The sequence below is a fragment of the Blennius ocellaris genome (genome assembly GCF_963422515.1).
Source record: "Blennius ocellaris genome assembly, chromosome: 19".
NCBI lineage: Eukaryota > Metazoa > Chordata > Actinopteri > Blenniiformes > Blenniidae > Blennius > Blennius ocellaris.
Window position 1 is genome coordinate 18,816,995 of NC_137668.1, and position 24,352 is coordinate 18,841,346.

Sequence of the window (24,352 nt, forward strand, 5' to 3'; positions counted from 1 at the left end):
AACCATGCGACACAAATTTTGTCAAACCCTGTCATTACTCAAGTCCAACATGACAGAAGAAACACTTATTCGTTACCACAAACCAAGTGAAATAAACTTGTGCCAAATAAATCCTACGAATTGCGTTGAAGTAAATTTTAATTATTTGTTTTGGATTGTTGTGTGAGGGGATTACATAAGCCATGCTTGTCATAGTAAGTACAAACACGTTTTGACAGGATAGTTTTGAATGTCAGTTCAATATTTTATAAAACCGCCAAATGCCCTGCAGCATTAATGAATTAGTAGTAATATCAGGCTTTTCTGCCAGTTGACCACAGCTATGAATTATAGCAGTGTAGTTGCTGCCACCACCTGGCCTAAAGAAGCTTTGTGTGTCTTGAACACTGCAGGACTGATAAACACACCATTAAATAATAGAAGATTCTCAAATAGTTTTGTAATCATCACATTTAGTCACTCTTTTTTTGTTGTCAAACCTTTGTTTCAATGAATGTTTTGTTGCAACGAGGCAAGGTTTAAGGTCAGTACCCATCTTGACTCCATGTCACGCAAGACATCATTCCAACCCAGGAATTTGGGTGTAAATATGGTCTCAGACTTGAAATTCAACAACCTCCATAAGATAATACCAATCAGCTGACTAACATCTGAAAAATATTGCAAGAATTGAAGAATTCAGACTGAAAAAGATCCAGAGAAACGTGTTTATGAGTTTAATTTCAGCAAGGTGGATTAGTATAACGGTGTGTTTACAGGTCAGTAAAAAAAACTGTGTTTCTGTGTGTCAAATGATTGCTTTTAAAATGGTCTGATCCATCCAGAGACCTATAATGATCTGCTGCTTCCAAAAAGAGTCTCAGGAAATCTTGAGGAGACAATCAATTGGGGAATCACCACTATTTAGTAGCATGATGGGCATATATGTCATTCTATTTTTTTTATGATACTGTCACCAGCAGGATCCACAGGGGGCAGTGGGATCGGAGCTGCATGCATTGATCTGAGATCTGTAGAAAAGGAAAGAATCAAGAAGATGACTTAATGTCACAGGACACAATCATCCATGTAATGATTAACAAGTCCACAAGTTTTACTTACTGAAGTACTTCTTTGCAGTTATATTTAATTCCCTTGTCTAGTTCCATCTGTAGGTCCTTCAAAGAGGCCTGTTTACAGTTTGCTCTGAGGAATTGAGATGCAAAAAGAAAATGATGTACCTCTTAGCTTTTCCAATATAAAGGTAAATATTTGGGCAATTTGTGTGTGTGTGTGTGAAGAGAGTCTTACACTTTATTCTCCTGTGTGACCAGAACAACATTCAAGGTTTTTACTCTGGTGGCGTCCAACCGCTTTACCTCAATTCTCCCAAAAGTACTGAAGACAAAAGTTAAAAAAAAACCTGTAATAAGGACTTTTCATATATGTAGTCACTAAGATTTCCATTTCAGATTATATTTAGCAGTGAAGATTTCGGCCTTGTATATCAGTTTAACACAATTTCAAACATGTTTGACTTTTTTTTTTCTTTTACAAATTCTATAATAAATGGCAATCGTTTATTAATATCTTTGTGACAACATAAACATCCCCACATTCCCTCCTTTCTATTTGCTTGTTTATGTTTATTTATTTGTATTATTATTATTATTATTATTTTGACATTATTTTATTTATTCTTATGTTTAAGTTCTCAGACTTATTATTCTGTACAGACTGTCTAAATATTTTTATTTTTCTCTTATTGGGTTGCCTCAGTGCCTTAGTTTGCCTTTGATATTCTTGTATATGCGTCAATAAAAAATATGAAAAAAAAAAACATGTTTGACTTTGTCCCCCCCCCACTCGAATAGGAAATTGGACAAGAGAAATAAATCTAACTTGTTTCGAAGAAAAGTCTATTCTACAGAGATTCCAAACAATGAAAAATGAAAGACATGATTCGTGGGATTTTGAAAACGAGACATCAAAATAAATTGCAAACAGAAAATTGCCTCTATAAAATGATGAAACTACAATACATATCATATCATCTCAATATTGAATTTAATGCTCTGAGTCCACGGCTCATTCTGTGGTACTGATACAGTATATGCATGTGTGCTGTAAACTACCCTTTGAGCTACGAATTGTTGATATTGTTAGAATATCTACAAATTTAAACATTTGCAGTAATTTACATGTGAAATAAATTACATTTGTCTTTTTCTCTCATCAGTAAAGCTGTATACAAACCCACCTCTGAGGATAAAACGGTGTGGGTTTGGATCCATTCAGCATTACTGTGACCTCGCCACAGGCCATATCTGCGTACTGCAAACATGCCGAAAAATGCACATTAGATGAGAAGCTTCAGAAAATACTGTCAATAATTTCTTCTTTCAGCTATCAGTTTGTCACAAGAAGGTTTTGTATTCACAGACTTTGAGTAATTTCTTGGTTGCATATTTTGCATGTAGAGCATCAGTTTTTATTTTTATCACTGTTTTGTCTCTATGGTGTATCATCAACATCAGTTCGTTTTCATGAGCAAATGTGCAAACATCACTTCTTTTATCTGGATGGTGTTTTCCTGTTATCCATCACATGTTGCACTGATGTTTGAGAGTTGATATCACTCATGAATGAAAACCCTTGAACAGACCTGGCACGGTTTGGAAAAGGAGGAGGTTAATGAGGAGGAAAACACATCCAACTCTACTCTCCACTACACCCTATTGCAATATTGCAACTTCTTTTTCCATAGCTTCCCTCAAAAAACTCTCGATGCACTCCAGCTCATCCAAAACTCTGCCTGGGTATTTTTCTTTTCTCCTTCCTATCGCACATGTGTTGCTAATATGACTCTATAACGTGCAGTAGCAATAATGTACTTGTACACTCTTGGTTTTTTTTACTTACAGCAGCTGAGACTCGGTCCCAGAATGAGCGGACAGGGTTTGTGACACAAGCCTTCCTTCCTGGGCAGCCGCTGGTGAAGGTCTCTAGAACAACAAAACAGTTTTGTTTCTGTGCAAATCAAAACTGCACAATGTCTGCAGGTCACAAATCACATAGCCTGATACAAAAAAAAAAGGTGAATGAGAACGCAAAAAAAAAAATACATTAAAAAAAGTATTAAATGTAGTCAGTCAGCTTCGGTTAACATAGAGAGTTGAGACAAATGTCAACAAGTCATCTATACTATTCTGTGTCTGTCCCCGTCAACTCGGGACAAACACAGGCCACAACCAGGACAGATCGCCTGTCCATCAGTTTAAAAAAAAAAAAAAAAAAATGGTTCCAGTTTATGGACAGGCTATTTCAGGTACTGAAAAGCCAGGCAGTGATAATGCTGGCGCCTTTCCCACTCTCAACCACCATAAAAATAACTACTGGTAAGTAAATGTAACATTAGAGTTTGAAGCTCTGGAGTAAATATCTTTCATTATCATGGCAAGAGAGTTATCAGTCTAAACATGGCTTCAGATTAGTGTTATCAAATTAGTCCTGGTTGGTTTAATATTGCTGGTCAGGTCTCAGGGAAGAACAACATAACATCTGCTTACTGGTTCTTCAGGTCTGTGTTTAATTTAGTAAACTCCTCTTTCTTTGAAGTTTCTGTTTAATGACATGATTGGTTTTGTACAATTTATTTTCATACCTTCAAGCTGACAAACACTGCATGTTTGAAAATCTACTATGACAATGGGAACAAAAAAATAAATAAAACCCGACCTGACTTGACAGGAGCAACACAAACCTTTGACATTTAACAGTCATTATAGTTGACGTGCCCAAGGAAGTTCATGGGTTCAATTGTGCACTGAAAATGTGTTTTTAAAATGTCAAATACTACAAAGTCTATTGCTTGATTTTGAATGAATGATTTGAATTGAGACTGAATCGTTCTGGCGTCTCACCTTTGGTGCCTTCCTTTCCACACCAGGTGAGGCCATCCAGCACCTCTCCCAGCAGGGTGTCCTCCAGTGTGACGAAACAATCCTTCTTCTCTGTAAAATCGTGGGCCACGTCTTTTGTGCTGCTCCAGAAGATCATCTAATCCACAAACACAGTCAAGAACACAATATTACACAAACAGATCCTGCTTCCTTTTGAAAGGCCGATACGGTTGTGATTGATATTTACTCTGTTGCATGGGGGGGTGAAGGGGGCTGCAGCAATCAGCGCGTCATAGGCTTCCGCTGGAACTTCACAGTGGTCCCGGCTTACATACGCTTGCTGAAACGCTTCCCATATTTTTGGACAGTTGGCTCTGAAACAGTAGAATAAAGTGCTCAGTGTTCAGCCTCATTCTGATGCACGCATACTTAAACTTCAATAAGTCCATACTATAAATGATAAAACAAAGAAAAAAACAGAAAGAAAGGTGTAAACTAACATGTTTTAGCCTGTACAAATCCCACCAGAGCTGTAAAGCTTTACAGCTCCCACCTAATAATTGTGAAAACGTTTGAGTATTGGGTGAAATGTGGTTTGAAGATAAACTAGTCATAAAAGTAGAATAAATGAATAAATAATTGCAGTGGAATCTGTTGTAAAATGAATGTGCACCTGTTGTATTTGCATTTCTGCTCCTAATTATTACATAGTCTTCTGCTCACACACAACCCGGCATTATTGATGAAATGAGTAAAAAGGTAATCCGATATGGGAGATGACATTATCATGTCGACAGCAGATAAATACTAAGGGAGCAGCCAGAGGAGAGTGCATGCAGCAGTCAATCAATCATTAATGTGCCCAACCTGACGATGAACTCCTGTTCAGTCAGTGATAAGAACTTCAAGCTGTACTATCTTTATGACTTTAGTCTGTTACACTTGAACTCCCTGGAGACAGATTTGCTAATACAAATATTAAAAAGTATAATATGCAAGTAAATATACTAAGAGATCCTATTCATAAAATCCTCATCAAGATGTCATGTTCCACAAAGTTCATGTGTTGGTGAGAAAGATGTACTCTGGGAGATGTTAATACATTTACTATAGGAAACCTGTTCATTCAGCTTATATCATAGGTCACCCAACTGTCACGCTGATTTTTCCAGAACTTTCCAACCAATAAGCTCTGATTATTAACTCTGTTACATCTTTATATTAATAAAGGTCTATAAAATGAAATAAAATAAAATAAAGGGTGAGCCACTGCTATGGGGGTTAAACAGTTTGTGTACCATATTCTGTTTTCCTACTTTAAGTAAAAACATTTTTAAAAAGCAACCAACCCTAACTTGCCATCCATCCATCTTCTTTCCCACTTACCATATTCAGGGTCATGGTGCACTAGAGATGTTCCAAGTCATTTGTGGACAAGGTCAGTGTTCATTCTGGACAGGTCGCCAGTCTGTCCAACCCTAACTAATGTTAGATCATTGATAAAACAACATCAATAGTAGTAACAATAACAATAATCAGCACTTACTCGTTGAATCGCTCACACCTGGTGAAGAATTTGTCTTTAAATGTTTCGTGTTCAGATTTCTGTTGGCGAGGAACACAGATCGCCACGGGGATAAAAAGTATATGCAAAAGAACCGCAACCATGACCAGAACCATCTTGCTCGGCAGACTGGACTCTCTTCGCTCCATTACAAGCGCTGAGAAAAGTACGTTTATGGGGGTTATTTCTTTCGCTCCCTCAGAATTTTTTTGTTGTCAATTCTGCCGCGTTCATGCTCTGTCGTCTATTTATGGATGGGGCGCGACTATCAGATGTCGGTGAGGAAAACCCAGAGTGGCATCAAATGATCTGGCATAACGGAAAAGTTTACTAAAGGTAGTGGTCAAAACGCAAACAATGTCATTCCATTTAATCGGGCACTGTATTGGGTTACCACAAAGATAACCTGTTGTGTTGCCAGTGTTTACCTTTGTGCTTGTGCAAACAAGACTAAATACATCATGGAAATCTCAACATTAATTTACATAGCTTGTCAAAAAAGTTAACATCTGTAAAGATAATATTAATTTTCACAATTACAACAATCATGTCCACCATTTTTACATTATTTTTGTGAAATTTGCAGTCAAAAATCCATCCATCCATCCATCCATCTAGGTTCTATACCCTTTTATCCTGATCAGTGTCGAGGGGCTATGAACAAGTGCAGGATCACAGCGAAAAGACATCCAGCTAAAAAGACAGCACATTATTTCCGGTGAAAACTTTATGTAGTTAAAAACCAGTCTCTTCTCAGGGAACAAAATACCTGAGGTAGTCATGCATGTTTTCACAGTTGAGAGTATCTGTGTGATACTTTGTTATTGATCCTTCTTCTTAGATTTCACGGTTGCGTCCTTTCGGCTCATGTTCTTGTGTTTAGTTATGCCCTTTATTAAAACATCCTGTAACTGACCTGAGCTGTAAGCGGTGGTGGCCTCGTGGATACAGAAGTGGACTTGGGATCCAAAGTTTGCAAGTTTGAATCCCACAGCGAACAGGTCACCTCTGTGTGTTCTTGGCCACCACTGTGTGTGTGTGTGTATGTATATATAAATAGAACAACAAAGTCTATATATTAATCTTTTCAAGAAAACAGTAAAGTTGTTAAGTAAAGTTAAGTTAAGTAAAGAAAACAATAAATAGAAATATAGATATATAATAAATCATCCATACATCCATGTCTACAGCCCATCCTCCTAATACTTTACACCACTTGTGTCAAACTCGAGGCCCGCGGGCCAAATGTGGCCCTCCACATTATTTTATGTGGCCCGCAAGGGCTTAAAGGTGTGATTGTCTCAAAATAAATATCATATGGATCCCAATACACATGCAGTACAGGAGAGCCAGCCTTGGGGTGTGCATCTATTGGGAATATGTCATTGTTTCTGATTGTTCATATATATATATATATATATATATATATATAAATATACTACCTGTGAAGATTGCAGTGTCTAAACATCAATGCAATTTTCAACAAGTAGAATTGAGAAATACAAATGATCACAAAATGTCCAGGAAGAGAAAGATTGATGCAGATGGAGGCTGTTTCATGAACAATGAGAAGGCAAATACATGTTTGTGCTTCAAGGACAAAAAACGGTTTGTCTTTTGTGTTCTGAGGCGTGTCGGTTGTCAAAGAGACACTATAAGTCCACATCTTGACACCAAGCATGGAGGTAAGTATGCCAAAGTTAGACTGAACAGAGCAACTAGCAAATATATTTTTGTATGTCTATGTAAATGCATATGGAATATTTGTAAAATGAATTCGTAATATTTACCCAGCGGAGGCCACCTACTCCCTCTGCCGTGTCCTGGGATGCTCGCCGTCCAACGGGCTGCAATATCGTCAGAAAACGCCCGCGGCGCTGGGAGTCGAGGTCATAGCCGAGGAGGACCAGCAGGTATTATGAACCACGTGGAGGCGCCAAGGTCACTGAGGAAACGTGCCCCTCCCTAAGCACAGCCACCTGCACACTTGACAAGGACCGACTCGCAGGCACAAACTGCTCCGTGACCGACTCCTGTGATAAAACTTCCTTTATTCCCAATTATTGATCTGTCGCTGTCATATTTACAAATACATATTGCAAATAGTTACACTAAGAGAGCGGAAACACGGTTCAATTCTGGTCTGCGCGTCTTCAAAAAGAGAAGGGAAAAAAAATAGAAGTCAGATAAAGCAAATGTAATGGGTTAAGCCGAGCTGGGTCCTTTAGCTGCTCAGCTGAACCGCTCTGTCTTTCAGAGAGTTTCCTTCCTTCCTTTCTCTTCTCAGCTCCTCGGACAGCGACGGGCCCCACGCGTAAAAGCGCACCGGAGCGTCCTGCGTGGTTCCGCGGAACATCTGGAGACGAGTTTGGGTTCATATACAGCGGCAAACACGCGGCTCTGCTCGTGTGGGGGGTCTGGAATTCAATCAGCGGTGCGAGAAGCTTATGATTCACAATACTGTCACCAGGTACAACCGCCTCCTCCTTCCCATCACAGTATCTCCCCTTCACGGCTTAAAGGTTCGATTTAAATGAGAAGCGCAGCTGTAAACTCCATTAAAAGTTCATTAATTCGTGTGCAAGTCAAACGTGACCCGAGGCTTTCCTTCAGTTTATCAACAATGAACTGACCTCAAATCTCCAATTGAGACCGAAAAACATTCAGACTCGTATTTTAGTTCCTGCAAATTTAAAGGTGGACAAAGTCTGGGTTTTTACCTTATGGTTCAGACACAGTTGTCTACAATGGGTCAGACCATACAGATGTGACAGAATCTTCTTAGTCGGAGGAAAACCTTTTTTTTTTTTTTTTTTTTATCTCTGGTGAACAGCTATAGATTAGGGGGCTCAGATGGATCTCCAGAAGCAGCGCCGCTCCACCACGCAAAGGTGAGTTAAAAATCCAATGAGGTTTGCACAGCTTGATAATACTGATCAGTATATTCAAAACCATGTATGACGTTTCAAAGAGGCATTTAAGCATCATTATTATTGGGTCAACTATTTCGGGTTTATTATTGAAATATGCACCAAATACGTCCCTGTAATTCCTTGTAGTGAAGGTGACATATAGTCATTGTGCAGGTGTGTCTGTTATTCAGAGAATAGTGACGAGTGAAATTCATTTGAAGAAAACGTCGGGGGTTCAGATTAGAACGAATGCCGTAAATGTCTGAACTTTCTATGGCGTCAAAAAACCATTGTTGACAGCAGGTGGAAAATATTCAAACCCTGATAAGTGACTTGTTTTGTTTTTTTCCCCACCATGTCGAACAGCTGGATTGGACACTTGTGGATTTATTAAAGGTAAACCTCACAGAGCTGCGTGATTTATGTTCAACCTCAAGACGAAATGCGACGGTTAAGACAGCTTTGAGCGGAAACTCTGCACACGCGGCACCTCAGTCGCTCCTCAAACCAAACGCCGCCGCCGCCGTGACAGACGAGCCGCCGGCCGCAGCAGCAGACGCTCGGGGGTCGAGGTACAGGCAGGTGCTGCTCACGGGCGATGGCGAGGGATGTGCCGTCATTACACACATTCACTTTCCAGATTTGCACCGTACCCTCCACCTCGAGGTGAGTCCCACTGTCCACTTCTGGCTCTAAATACACTTGTGGCTGTTTGTACCTACATGAACATCATTACATTCAGTTTATTTACCAGAGCTTTACTTCAAGCTCTGAGTCATTGCTCAGCGACAAAACCTCCGTTTATTAAGTGTCAGTGAGGCCTGACTGTGAATCACATGTTGGAGTGTAACACCAGACATCCTATTACACGTCCATTTATGTTTGAAGTCTTCCTGAATGCTTGCTCTGAACATTTGTTTTTGGTTCCTGCAGGAAACGAAAACGTCCTCAACTCAGCGATCACGAGCCGCACATTAAAAAGCCCCCCAATGCATTTATGCTATTCTTAAAAGAGCAAAGAGCCATCGTTGCAGCAGCGATTGGCACCAAGGGCAGTGCGGCCGTGAACGCGGAGGTCGGAAAGAGGGTGAGTTGTCGGCTCCTACATGTTGGAGATACAAACTCATTACTCATGTTTAGAAGCTGGCTTGTCGTTGTGTGTGCTGACAACGTGTTGTCGTCTCTCCACAGTGGAAGGCCTTGTCACCACCGGAGCAGCAGTGCTACTATGAGTTGGCCAAAGCTGAGGCGGAGCGCCACGCTGACAGGCATCCTGGCTGGTCGACGGCCTCGAATTATGTAGGAACTCTCTCCTCACCTAAAACTCATAAATGTTCACAAGACGTCAACAAAACTGCTAAACAGTTTTTGTTTTTTTAATCAACTTAGTGATTAAACGTATTTTCTATTTTTAGGGCAAAAAACGACCACGGAGGAGAGGGCGACAACAACAGCCTCTCAACCCTCCTCCGACGCCAGTGGTGCCTGTCGCGTGGTTCTATGTGGCAAGTGACGGGCAGGTCCATCAACTGTTTAACGTTGCAGCAAACGAACAGATCCCCACTGCCACCCCACCTCAGCAGTGAAAAATTTAAAATTTAAAATTCACTGTCATTCTCTCATTTGTTTTTATTACCATACGACGAGTAGCATTCTTTTGTACTTTATATTCATTGTTTAAACCTGATGATTGTTGATGTTTTGTAGCTCAAACAAAACTCACAAGTCCACAACAGTGGATAAACTTTATTTTGTGGTTTTTCTTCAAGTGTGTTTCTGCTAAGAGTCGTCGCTTCAGCTTCAGTGAACATGTTTTCTCGTCTGCATTCCTGTTTTAATTTGAACGCAGCATCATCTTTGCCACTTCTACTCCTCTTTTGTACCACTGATATATACACGATTTGAATTTGACGCTGAAAATTGAGGCAATAGTAACGCAGTGCAGCAAACTGGACTCATAAACAAAAAGACAGGGATGAAATTGAAATCCAAAGCTAATGAGAATAAGAAGCATGACAACATTTCAAAGAACAACGTAATGAAATCCTCTCAGCGTGTTTAAAGAAAGCCTTTCAAATCCAAATTTACCCATGAAGCTCTTCTTCGTCTTTTGCGATGCGGGCAGCCAAAGCCAGGCCGATCCCGGAGGAGCAGCCCGTGATGAGAACCACCTTCTGGTTCATTGTTGACCGCTCACGGTTTGTTTTGGATCTCCGACAGCAGACGATGGCCGAGAAGCAAGAGAAGTGGAAGGGAGGCACAACGTGGAGTCACTTTAAAAGCCGGCTCTTTAATCCACAAGTCTGCAACTCAGCAGATATGGCCGCATGCACATGGCCTGAAGATGAGCATCCAGCCTGGCCTCCCTCTGGCTTATTGAGCTTCATCTAATATGAACAACACAGTGGAATAGGTTGGTTTTTTTTAACCCCTTGGACTCGATTACAAAGCAGGGGAAAAAGACGAAATATGAAAAACGGAAGCAAAGCTAAATTTCCTAAACTTCCCCATTAATGATTTTACACACTCATGTTGTTTGCATTTTATTATAAAAGCTCCAGTTCTAAAGCAACACAAGTCTTTTATTGTTGAAAAATAGTGGAATATCATGTGTTGACTGTCATGGTTGTTGATATTATGTCTTTTTCAAAGCTCCAGACCAGAACCAGAGCGGTTAACCAGGTCTGACCAGGTTTCTTTGTGTTGTTTCACTAATATCAGTAGCAGCCGCTGTAGAACCAGCGGTGAACATAGCAAGCTCCTCCCCTTGCTTAATGGTGGAGATGGGGACACCAGTACGGCCGGCGGGGTCTGATTTCAGGTATTGTTCAGCTATGAGTACAGAAAAAAAACTTATTTGTAGGATGAAATCTCTCCCACACCGACTCTTCAGGTCATATCCATTAATTTACCTTACCAATTTTAATTGCTCCTTGTTTCTCCTCCTCCCTGGAATCTTATCCGATCCAAACAAGAAGCTGGTGAAGGAAAAGACCGTAGGATTTAAGGAATTATATAATCTAGAATGAAAAGTAATGTCAAGCTAGTGAATAACAGTGGAGATATACCGTGGCCTTGGTGTCAAGAATCATGACATCATCAGGAGCCAGGTCCGACTGTGATATTTCACCAGGAACCTCCTCCACCTAGTCATAGAAACAAACACTTATAGTCTACAATTGTAGCCTGTCTATATGTTGTAAAGACTTAAAAACTGCAATGATAGTGATTTTGGCCTTTGACCTAATGGCCAGAACATATTAGATATTCATCTGCCCAATCAGGAGAAATTCCTTGGAGACTTTTTAAAGGCGCAGTAACCCAGACTCTTAACTCTTCAAGGATTCAATATGTTAAAACTTGTCCTCTCCTTTTACACAAAGTTTCCAAATACTTCTAACTTTTCCTTTCTTTTAGAAATCCTGTAAAAGTAAATATTTATTTGTCCTCTGGATGGCGCCATTACATTAAAATGCATTCTTACGTTTGGCTCGACTCACCAGTCCGCAGTTCACTGACTTTGCCATTCAAAACTGAAAAAAAAAAAATGCAAGGAAAGAAAAGCAACGGGCTCTTATAACTATAGTAATTAGTTGATTGTTGAATTGGTTGAATTATTTTTATTTATTAATTATTTTGAACCTGGAAACCTCAGAACCCACATGGAACGAACCTATATAAACATATATGTTTTAATATAGGTTTTAAATATATGTGACATATATAAAGTTGGCCATAGATACATACATATAGATAGATATAGTAACACCAGTGAACAGTTTAATATTTGTAGTGATTTGTGGTCCAGAATGTGTCTTACTTTATTGATTACCGAAATGATATTTGATATCTTGTTTTGAATGTGTTTTATGTGAGATTTCCAATTTATTTTATCATCAATTATAACACCAATAAACTTACTTTCATGAAGTCTCTCAATTGCCATACACTCTACCTTTAATTATGTATATGTGTCCTTTTTACCATTGCTAAATTCCATGAATTTACATTTTATGATAATTGATATTAAACCACTTTTTTTATTAACATATTTCACCACTGAATGTTTTCAGTAGTATCTGTAAATCACCTCCAGAACAGAAAATATTTGTATCATCTACAGAAAATAACGAGTTTGATTACTCTAATATATTAATAAAGTCATTTATGGAGAGCAACAATAGTTTTGGAGCCAATACTGGTCCCTGGGGGACACCACAAGCAATGTCCAAGCACATTGACTTTTCATTCTGAATAAAGATGTTTTTAGATTAAATTTTTAGCTACTTCCAAATCACCTTTCTCCTGTTAGATTGCACCGAAATGAAATTCAGATTTTACACATATTTAGTATTTCTACCTGCATGCTGCGATCTTTAATTAAATGTTAAGTCAAAGGAGTAACGCATTCAACCATATGCGTCGACTCTTGCAGCATGTTTTTTTTTTTTTCTCGAGATTTCAACATAAACGTATTTTGTGTGAGGCAACAGTAACCACTGAACGTGCTTGTGACAAAGCCACAGCCACATTCTATTCGGAAGGCATTCTCATTCCCTAACAAAAGTTTGCAAATACTTTGAAATTTATTGTTGATTTAGACCGACTGATGAAAAGGGGAAACTTTCAACCTGTGGCAATTTGACAATGAATTGTGTTTGACTAAATGTATCCTGATTGTGTGTTTTGTGTTGGGTTGTTGTGTGTGGAGATTACATATTGCTGGCTTCTCACAAAATGTAGGAACATGTTTTGACAGGATATCAATAATAAGTAAAAGCTCCAAATTCCTTGCAGCATTAATTAACTATTAGTAATATCAAGTTTTTCTGTCGGTCACCAGAGCTATGAATTATAGCAGTGTAGTTGCTGTCACCACCTGGCCTGAAGCTCTGTGTGTCTTTAACGCTGCAGGATTGATAAACAGAACATGGAATAATAGAAGAACTTCAACGAGTTGTGTAATTGTCACATTAACACACTCTTTTTGACATTGTTGATGTTTTGACGTGTTTTCCAAAACATGTGAATGCTGTATTCATGTCATTTCATTTGTAAAGAAAACATTTCTTTATCATCAATTGACTGCCAGGCTGTGTTAATTATGTAACGTGAGGGTTCGGTGTGTGGTGGTTTGTGCAGTCTTAATGCTAGAAAAAGCAGGATGGAGACGGATAATTTCTTCAAGTAGCACTTTTACTTTCTGCCCGCATTTCAGCTTTCCACCAACAACCTTTACTTCCCCCTTTCTGACCCACATGAGACTCCACTAACCAATCAGAAGCTAGAAGGGCTGAGATAACTCTACGGCAACCCAAAAGGTACAATCAGCACATTTATGGTAGCTGAGAAGATTTCAACATGAAAATATGCAAATAACAACAACTGCAGTCATAACTACATTATATTGACTATGTAAACATTAACTAATTTTTTTATAACTTGACTCCAAAATGAACGATATGAATTAGATTAACTTATGAACTTTACAATTATATTCTGTTAATTTGACTGTTCAAGCATTGCGAATTGCCTCGTGTCTGAATGACGCGATAGAAATAAACGGCCTTGCCTTGTTACAGACACTATTGTATGAACTGTTTTAATTCTCTTTCAAAACAGAGCAATGTTATTTTACTGTGAATATTTAAAAATTGATCTTTTTGTTTCCTCTGATCAAAACCCCTGTCGCTTTTTATGTTGGTCATTGGCTATTATAAAATGACGTATAAACCAATGGTAGCGCACGTCTTATAGCCCAACGTCTCATATGGACAAATGGGAGTGCACGTTAACATTAGCCCCGCCCCCTGGAGGGGTTTAAGTTGTTTAGCTGTGGTTGTGTTGTGTTGGAATAGCTTTAGCTCACTGAAACAGGTAAACTATCTTGTATCAACACCAATATTTACATTCATTGCACAGCTTTCTGGTACAATTGGGATTGTTATGTTTGTTTCCGTAGCTGTCATTAGCGTCGCTGCTCGTTTATACGTGCTTTTCTTCAGTAAAAGCTGAGCGCTCGGAGCTAATGTATGCTAGCAGATAGGTTTTCTTGCATTTTAATGAGCTGGAGGAGATTTATTTTCCACTTCCTCGCTCTTTCCTCTCTTTCTTCGTGCTTGTAGGAGGTTGAGATGGTTTTAACTGCGTGTTCCCGTGAAGGGTGAATGACGGAAGTCGTGCTTCCTCTTGCAGGTGACTTCTGTGTTTGTGAAGATATCTGCTCCACTTCCTGATCACCATGACTGACCCGTGGCAGGAGTGCATGGACCATTGCATAGAGGTCACTAAACAGGCCGGGAAGGTAATCAAACATCACTGAAGTATCCTTCTCGTGATTCCTGCCATTGCATCAAGTAGCTGATGGTTTGGAAAATGGTTTGCAGAGTGACCTTGCATCATAGTATTCAGGCCTCATCAGCACAGAGAAGAAGAATGCACCAGTTTGTTCAGGTTTAATGATTTTGCTTTTGATCCAGATCCTTTGATATGAAGGCCGTTATGGGTTTGTGCAATAAACTAAATGGGTTGATCCATCCATGCAGCTCTAATGCTTCTTAAAATGAGTCTCGGGAAGTCTTGAGGAGTCCATCAAGTGTGGAAGCACAGCTATTTTGTAACATGATGGGCACACCCATCATACTATTTTTACTTTTATTGCTGTGTCTGAGCAAAATAATATGCAATAAGCATAAGATGACAGCAGAGGAGCTTAAATTGTGATATTGCAGTTTTGAAGAGTTTATGTCCTAATTGAATGTCTCTGTTATGACAGTGTTGATGTCGTGCTATACACTAAGGTGATGGTTGTGTGGTTGCGTGTATGTTAGTCAAGCTTAAAACTATCTTTTTGGAGTTGAAGAAACCATTCCACAGTCTCTGACATTCAAAATAAATCATGGACAAATTACAACGCCAATATGTTTTTTTCCCCTCACAGAAAAAATAAAGTGTCATTCTATTTCAAAATAGTTTACCTTCCAGTTATTGTCCCTTTCTCACTGGGGTTTTGTCTCTCATGGCTTTTGTAACATTTAAATCATCCTTCTGTGAGAACAAATGTTACGTGGACCAAATAACCACCACTTGGAAAGATGTGGTGCCAAGACACTTTATTGTCTTGGTCCCATTACTGCCAACAATATTTAACCACAACGTGCACCAGGTTCAGTGAATGAAAGCACCAGATGTAATCACCCCCCCCCCCCCCCCCCCCCCCACCCCCCCACCCCCAAAAAAAAAAAAAAATCTCTGTTTTCATCATGGCTGTTTTCCTGCCAGATGATATGCGAGGCTCTCCAGAAGGACATAGCTGTGATGCAGAAGAGCTCCCCGACTGACCTGGTGACTGAGACGGACCAGAAAGTGGAGCAGCTTATTATATCTTCCATTAAAGAAAAGTACCCCACGCACAGGTACACAGCTTTTAAAGCAATGGTTCATATATGGTGGTGATTCTGCTTATTGAACAGTGTATAACAAGAAAAATATTTTAATGTCAGAGAAATTCCATCCAAACTTTGTAGCAATGTATTTGCTGTCCTTTGCCTTGTTTAGTTCAGTTTACTTGTTCGCAGTTTGAAGAATTTAGTTTTGAATCAAACAGCTACACACATTTTTTCCCAGTAATTATTTCACAAACAGCTTTTGGCTCGAAATTAATTATCCAGTGTATCGTAAGTGTTCGCAAAAAAATGCATCCGTCCCAAAAGTCGCAGTTTGCTGATGCTGATTCCAGCCATGAGTGAACGGACAGGGTAACACTGTGGGCAGGCCAGTCTATCACGGGGAAAACACACAGAGACAGACACTGACAGGCAATTTATATTCATCCAATTAACACAAGATGAATATGCAAACTCCACTTGAGGGTCTTAAACATAAGTGCAGCTCCAGCATACAAATTTCTCACTGGATCTTAACTCTCTTACTTCTATCAGTGAATCCCGCTACCCTGTTGAGAAACTCTGTCCTCACTCTTGTTTTTTTTTTTTTTTAACCATGACTCGAAGCTCATAACCTTGACCAGGGGATGTAGACCAGCCATTTAACTAAGATCTTGGCTCAACTCAGCTCTGTCATTACTGTGGCCAATTGTACGATCCCTCGTCCCATCACCCCTCAATTAGCCCCACTTTAAATACCCTAAAATTATATAAAATACAAGAGGTACTGTCTGGCAAAGTGCTCAGCTCAGTGGAAACGGCCTAAGATCAGAGAAAGCGGAACAGGTGCATGGTATCAAGTCAAATTTTATTTTTCAGTTGAGCGAACAGTTTTCTGATGCACGAAGAGGGAAATATGTCCGAACGATTTCTTTCTGCCTGTATTCTGAAGCTTCATAGGCGAGGAGTCAGTTGCAGCAGGTGCCCCCAGTGTACTTACGGACAATCCCACTTGGATCATCGACCCTATCGATGGCACCACCAACTTCGTTCACAGGTATTCCCGCCTGCGATAAGATACTGTAAGAGACTTCAAGCAGCCCGATATCGCAGTGGATTTGTTTTATCTCAGTCTCGCCTTGACTATTTTTATCTTTTAATTAGGTTCTCTGTTGGATTGTCCTCTCGACCAGGGATAATTAGACATCCCAGATGAAACTGAACTGATAATAGAAATAGATTCCTCTGAGCTTAAATCTAAAGCGAGTTCAATAAATGAATGTTTTACATTATAAATTCCTCTTGGGCAGGTTCCCATTTGTGTCTGTGTCAATCGGCTTCACGGTGAAGAAAGAGGTAAGCACTATTCTATGCAATTCACATTTGTTTTTCCCCACTCCTGGTGATAGGAAGCAATAACATTATAGTGGCTTTATTAACGCAGAGAATTTTTGTAGCGTGGTAATGTAAACATCTCTTTTATATACAGCTGCTGTTCTATTCTCAGCTCTCCTCCCCCGCCACATGAATCAATGCAGTTTCCTCTGCTGCTTCTCCGTCTCAGATCGAGTTTGGGATCGTCTACAGCTGCATTGAGGACAAACTGTATACTGCACGTAAAGGAAAGGGAGCGTTCTGCAACGGCGCTCCCATCAAAGTGTCTGGACAAGAAGGTGAATATTGATCAAGCTGGCCAGGATTCTGAGCTGTAGTTATGAAAGGTATCCACCAGGTGGAGGCAAAATCTAACGTATCACCATGTTTCTTTAATTCCAGACAGGAAATGAAGTGTCTGCAGAGTGATAATGTAATGTTTTGGTTTATTTCCCAGACATCAGCCAATCTCTGGTGCTGACAGAAATGGGCTTTAAACAGGATCCTGTGAAATTCCAAACAATGTTGGCCAACATCAGAGCAATCCTCACCATCCCTGTGCACGGGTAATTATCTGTTCAGTTGTGAGCTGTAATCTTCCACCCATTGTCTCATGAACCACAACAACACAGCAAACAGCTGCTGTTACTTTGTCTGAAGATCAACAACTGGTGTAATTGTTCACAGCCAAACAATTGCTTCTACAGTAGGATTTAACAGCGAAAGCGCACTTGTATGTTTTCTAAAATAAAAGTTTTGTCACTTTTGTGATGGATGATTATGGTCAGTGTTGACCTTCGTGATCATGACACTGTGTTTCCTGTTGGTGATTCATAATAAAAGCCACCAGGAGAATAGAAGCTGAGAAGAACAACTCCTGTCGTAGTGAAATAAAAACACAAAGACAACTGAACCCAGTGGTTTGAACATTAGCACTTGCCATGACAACGTGAAGCAGTGTTAGTACCATAATTAGATTTATTGAGAAAATCAAGATCATTGTCTGATAGAACCAGGATGAACAACCTTATTCATGATGAGGGTCCTCAGTTCCTGGGTGCAGAATAACTGCTCCCACCATAATAAAAAGAACAAACGTAATGCTTTTTATTAGGTTTTTCAAAATAACATGTACTTTTCACTTAAAAATGCCTTGACTTTTCAGTAATTGCAGATAACGTATGATTGTTATCAGACTTACTGCGATTAATAATACATTTTTCTCCTCTGATCACCTGTGAAATCAATCCTTCCTCATTTCTGCGAATTGGCCCTTCATCGACAGTTGTCCATGTCCCATTCTACAAGTTGGAAGTAAACATCTCATTTCCATCTGCAGAATCCGCTCCCCGGGCAGCGCAGCTGTCAACATGTGTTTGGTGGCGTGTGGATCAGCTGACGCGTACTACCACATGGGCATCCACTGCTGGGACATGGCCGGAGGCGCCGCCATCGTCACCGAAGCCGGGGGAGTGATCATGGACATCTCAGGTGAGTCACTGAACAAGCAGTACACTTTCAGACGTCGTTTCAATTCAGCTCTTCACAGACTGCTGCTGAGTCACTGGGCAGAGGACTGCTGTACAGAAGACAAGCACACCGAATGGGTCCAAGTTCTTTCAGCACAGACACAACAGAAATGATTGTTTATGAATTCTTTATTGATGCCAATTGTTCTTGGCACTTGTTTTTGTCCGTCTCACTGCTCATCAAAGCCAGCTAAACCCGGTCAGAGATGAATAAATGATAATCAGTGGCTTTGTACTTGGAAAGAGAATTTTGATAGTAAATTAGGGTAACCCCCAGGGTGTGCATGCTGACTTATAAGCTGTCCTCAAATTAATATGCACAGCAGGGACTTGTTTACATCTTTTCATGCAAGCTCATTTGAAATTGTAGTGTTTTTGATGGCAGAGTAGACATGGCTTTTCCCATGCTGCCATCCGGCACTTATCTCATCATTCTTCCCATCACTTGGCACAGTTTCTCTATTATGTAGGACTTTTTGCAGTTAGTCATATATTCAGATACAATATATCATCTGATGAGCTGGAAAATTACAAGATTTTTTTTTTTTTTTAAATCTCAGTTGGAGAGGCATACCCATTCTGGTCTATATTTCCCCTTTTTAGTAGCTAATTTAACATTGGGGGAAGGAATACAATGGATTTCTGATTTACAGTAATCAAAATACCTCACCAGCAGAGCAAACAAAATACAATATATAATTGAGCCAAGTAGAGAGAGAAACTCATGGTTCACTCTAATCTCATAACGCACAGCATTCATAGTAAGTTGTAACTTTTGTCCCTGTATTACCTGAAACATGTATTTTATCTCTGTACCTATCTACAGTTATGTCACACGACAGTAGATACAGTTCAAAAGTACGTTTAAATTTCACTGTATAGTAGGTCCAAGTTTCACTGCATTTTTATCACTGTATGGACAGATACATAAGATGATGTGTGATGTGGGAGTGGTTGTCATGGCAATTGTCACCACACAAAGAAGAGTAGACAGAAGCAGCAGTGGTCAGCAAGAAAGTGGCTGACGAGAAACAAAGCCTCTAACACCAATAAATATAGAAGGACTCTAAACGTTTTCTACTCTGAAGCACAGTCCTGCGCTTGGAGGTCCTGATATCATTTTGCATCTACATTTACATTTTACCATTTCCCTATATTATGTAGGAGTTGGAGGTTATGTGCATGTGGACATGTAAGCTGTCAATCATAGTGACACTTCTGCACGATAGTGTGAGTTTAGACATTAAGAGTCGCACTGGATGAAAGATGATAAAACTGTAATTATATTTGATATACAAACTGTGCCCATCTACAGATGTGCAGATTAACGGTACAAATCAAAACAGAAACATTGAGGAAGTCAAAGTGCAAATGGCATCAACTCCCTAAAATCCACAATTAGCGAATGTATATATTATCTCCTTCTATCTAACGGTGGAATTAGCTGCAGGTCACGGGTGCTAAAAAGGCTTGGAGCAAATTGAGACCAAAAAAGTGCATCAGTAATATATTCTACAGTACAGTGTTGCCAATCAGTCAGCGATTTATGTTGGGATTTTTTTCAGAGTTGCTGTAAAACTTTGCTTATTTAATTTTTAAATGACTTAATTAGCCTTTATTATATTTTTTGGAGTTCAAACAATAGATGACTTGATTCAGCTTTCACATTTATGACCACACACAGACTTAATACTTTCAGGACGGTGCTGGTTTTAGGTTTCTAAAAACGCTGATGTGGAAAAAAAAAAAACCATAGTGTTCATAATTGGTCCCTTCCCAACAGGCGGACCTTTTGATCTGATGTCTCGCCGGCTGATCATCGCTAGCAGCCGGGCAATCGCAGAACGGATCGCCAAGGAGGTAACAGAGTTCAATGTCGGCAGGGACGACACAGACTCCCAGTAAACCTCAGTGACTCAGAAACGCACTGATTTGGACGTCTTAAGTCCGCCGCTGCCTTAAGAACCAAAACTGGTAAAACGTACCTCTGAGGATTATCTGAGTCAGTTTGTTCAGTACTCACAGCTTGGATTTTTAAATTAGTTTCTGCTTTGTTTGTTCCCTATTGTTGTCTGTCAGATTTTAATCTGCTGTAACATTTCAAAAAGTGGGATGAAAAACTTCTGCTTATCCGTCCAAATTTACATGTTTTTATTGTTTAATGGGAATCATTTAGTCATTTAATTTTGTTGCTTTATACATCGAGGTAACTTGAGTGTTTGTTTTGACCAATTATATTGTGATGAACTATTTTAGCTTATAGTTTAGGTAAAAGCCTATTTTTGTTTGTTTTTGAAGTTTCTTTGTTACAGTACTGTATACTTCCTCACCAAAATGAAACACAGAGTTGGTTTTGACTATAAAATGAACAAGCTTGAGGTTTTTGTTTTTTGTTTTTTGAAACATATTTAATGTATCAGGAAAATAAATGCACTTATGATCCCCTCCCACCACTCAAGTCCCTCCTCCTTTCTGCATGAAGGTAACTGTAACCGGCCTCAACGACCAGATCAGCTTGCACCCACTTGTAAATAGTTGTAAAGAGGAGACCGCAAGACGTTAAGCTTGAGTTTGCGTAAGTCAGCAGAACAAAACTGCAGTGAGGAACTCGTGAGGACTTGTCGCCCTTAGAAATGTTTTGATGAGGTAATTTGTTATAAAACCTGTAGAGATGCAGAGTTCCTTCATTCCAATGTTTATATGAAACGTTTGCCTCAACAGCCTTTTCTCTCTAAACTATTGTAAACTATTTAGTATGCACGTGTTGGGTTTTTTGGGTACTTTGTTGTCTCCCCAAAGTTCAAAAAAACATGTGACTTTAAAAGTCTAGTTTAGTACGTTTTAATTTATGTTTGTGTCTTTTTGATGGACTGGCCACCTGGATAGGGTGTGTCCTACATTTGTTCAAAGTCGGAGTGGATCATTAGCTCCAGCCCTTTGCATCCCAATTACAGGAAAAAGCTACAAATAATGGATTTATTTCTGTGGTTTTTGGGAGTTGCTGGCATGTCTGTATTTGCTTTCCCTGTCATGGACTGGTTGCCAAGGGTGGAGCTTCCATAAGAACACAGGGTACCTGACCCCACCCTGTAATCTGAACGACCATCCTGTGCACAACACCTCCACCTTATCAATGGCGGTTAGTGGTGTATGCAATAATACATTCAAATAACAAAAAAAAAGAAATAAAAATATTAACTGCTTTTATCTTGAACAGCAAGTGTTGGACTAATAATTGACAATACTATTAAAATAAATTTTTTGTTTTGTTTTTACCCTCAGCTGCTTAGGATCATTTCAGTAGCTCACTAACGGCATTGAATAAGCAGATACATCTCAAAAAAATTGAATATCAGAAAAAAGTTAAATATTTTCTGTCACTTATTTCAGAAAGTGAAACCCAAACATATGGCTTCATTCCACAGAATTAATATTTCAAGTCTTGAAATGTCAATGATTGTGGCTCACAGATAATGGAAACCCCAAATCCAGTCTCTTAAAATTTTGGTTTTACGTAACATCACTAAAAAAAAATTTGATTTTCAATAGAAACGTCAGGCTTCTGAGAACTGTGTTCATTTCTATGCACTCAATACTCTGTTGGGCCTGATTTTGCATGAATTACTTCATCAATGCGACGTGGCACGGAGGCGATCGGCCTGCGGCACTGCTCAGCTGTCATGGAAGCCCAGGTCGCTTTGATAGCAGCCTTCAGGTCATCTGCATTGTTGGGTCTGGTGTCTCTTATCTTCCTCTTGACAATACCCCATAGATTCTCTCTGGTGGGGCAGACCTGGCGAGTTTGCTGGCCAATCAAGTCACAGTCACACTACGGTCACTGAACCAGCTACTTTTTACAATGTGGGGAGGTGCCAAGTCCTGCTGGAAAATGAAACTGGCAACCTCCATAAAGTTTTTCAGCAGAAGGAATTTCCTGCTCGATGGCTGCGTTGATTGTGGACTTCAGAAAACACAGTGGACCAACGCCATGTCATCTGCTGGTGTCCTGCCTTTCGCCCAATGCAAGCCGGGATCGGCTCCAGCCCCCCCCCCCCCCCCCCCCCCCCCCCCCAGAGACCCGAGATGGATAGATCATTAAAGGGGACGGATGGGCCTCTCTGGAGCCAGTCCACCAGCACAGCTCCCCGGTGGTTAATCGACGTTGGGTTCGGGCCATAAAGAAACATCTGTATTTGTGTGAACCTGAAACATGAATTAAGCCAAAGAATCTGTGAGTTACAAAAAAAAAATAAAAAGCCCAATGAAGAGGAAAAACATGCAGCTGAAACACATAAAACTCTGGCGACACTGGCTGCTACCATTGTGATTTAGTAGAGGCATAAAAGCATTCGCAGCCATTACAGCATGTAAAATTCTCTGCTGCATTGCCTCTGCCCTTTCGGTCGGTGCTGCGTGTGCTGCACATGCAGAGCGACCCTCTGCCCCCCTGGGCTGCTGTGCTACGAAACAAACTCTTGAGTTTTGCTCTCGGTTGACTGGGCCTTTAGCCTGTGTGTTTGCTGATGACTAACAAATAGTTTTAAAGCACTTTACTTGAGCAATTCCAGATGTTATATGTTTCGACTCCCCCCCCCCCCCCCCTCCGCCTTGTACATGAAGTCAATGGTGCGTATTCTGTCTGCAGCAGGGGGTTCAGACATCATCGCCAGCATTAGGAATGATTTGCAGAGTCAGCTGCTGAAAGTCCTTCTTTACACCAACGGCTCCGCCGCAACTATCATCAGTTCCTTGCATTTAAAATATTCTTTTAAATATTCTCTTCATTTGTAGAGTCATTAATGTTGCAGCCAGTCAAGCTTTTGTACATTTACAATATCTTCTTGGTACCAGGCTGCAGGGATGTTCCAACCACTGCTCTCTGGAAAAACTGGAAACGTTGGCACATTCTTGTTTCATATGAAAACATGAGCCAAAAAAGTGGGAAACCAAAGTCTGCACACAGATTCATTTAGATAATAGGGACCAAAGTTGTCCATTTATTTAGAATTGCTGACGTTTGTTTGTTTCAGCATGTGTGTTTGTGGTCTGTTGTATATCGCCCATATTTATTTCACTGTGGTGCCGTGGAGCAGTGTTTTTCAACCACTGTGCCGCGGCACACCAGTGTGCCGTGAGATATAGTCAGGTGTGCCGTGGGAAATTATCCAATTTCACATTTTTATAAAAAATTGCTCTCACAGCCATTGTCAGCTGTGAGAGCAGTGTGCAGAGTTATAATGTATAAATACTGTGAGCACCGCAGAAGATTTGCTCTGAGTCGAGATTCTTTCCTGCCAGTTGATCACCAGAGGCTTTTATTTTGACATGAACACACGCAACCGGAACTTCATAACAGGATGACACTCCACACAACACATCTCTCACTTGTGGTTGCACACCAACATCCAACAAACTAGACTAAATAATTAACTATCTGAACCGAGGAACAAAAACACAACACAAGCACAAATCAACACACACAACAACCCCAACAATAACCCTCGATAACCTCCGGCAACACATAACCTGAACTCCCATCATGCCCTGCAGCGACCAACTCCGTGATCACGACAACACTCTTTGCCAATAGATGGCAGCACAGAACGTTGCCGGTGAAATCGAAACTTAACAGACGTCAGTCTGGTTAATCACCACTTCCTGCGGCTGCTCCCATCTTGTATCAAAGTACGGTGTCAGTGACAGTGAT

The 24,352-nt window shown here is 40.1% G+C and overlaps 2 protein-coding genes across 2 annotated transcripts; one reads left to right on the top strand and one right to left on the bottom strand.

Moving 5' to 3' along the window:
- Positions 1-780: 780 nt before the first annotated feature.
- On the bottom strand, positions 781-5,549 carry LOC308143894 (ADP-ribosyl cyclase/cyclic ADP-ribose hydrolase 1-like; the record flags this gene model as incomplete). Its single annotated transcript, XM_080514836.1, has 8 exons — positions 781-1,010; positions 1,102-1,185; positions 1,291-1,377; positions 2,240-2,313; positions 2,902-2,984; positions 3,903-4,038; positions 4,129-4,255; positions 5,428-5,549. 8 exons carry the CDS (start codon positions 5,547-5,549, stop codon positions 953-955), a joined length of 771 nt encoding a protein of 256 aa, XP_080370962.1. The 3' UTR covers positions 781-952.
- Positions 5,550-14,191: 8,642 nt separating this feature from the next.
- On the top strand, positions 14,192-21,096 carry LOC308144296 (inositol monophosphatase 1-like). Its single transcript, XM_080515385.1, has 9 exons — positions 14,192-14,234; positions 14,553-14,661; positions 15,639-15,772; positions 16,695-16,799; positions 17,053-17,098; positions 17,307-17,415; positions 17,574-17,682; positions 18,456-18,607; positions 20,429-21,096. The coding sequence occupies exons 2-9, from the start codon at positions 14,599-14,601 to the stop codon at positions 20,548-20,550; spliced, it is 840 nt and encodes a 279-aa protein (XP_080371511.1). The 5' UTR covers positions 14,192-14,234; positions 14,553-14,598; the 3' UTR covers positions 20,551-21,096.
- The last annotated feature ends 3,256 nt before the right edge of the window (positions 21,097-24,352 follow it).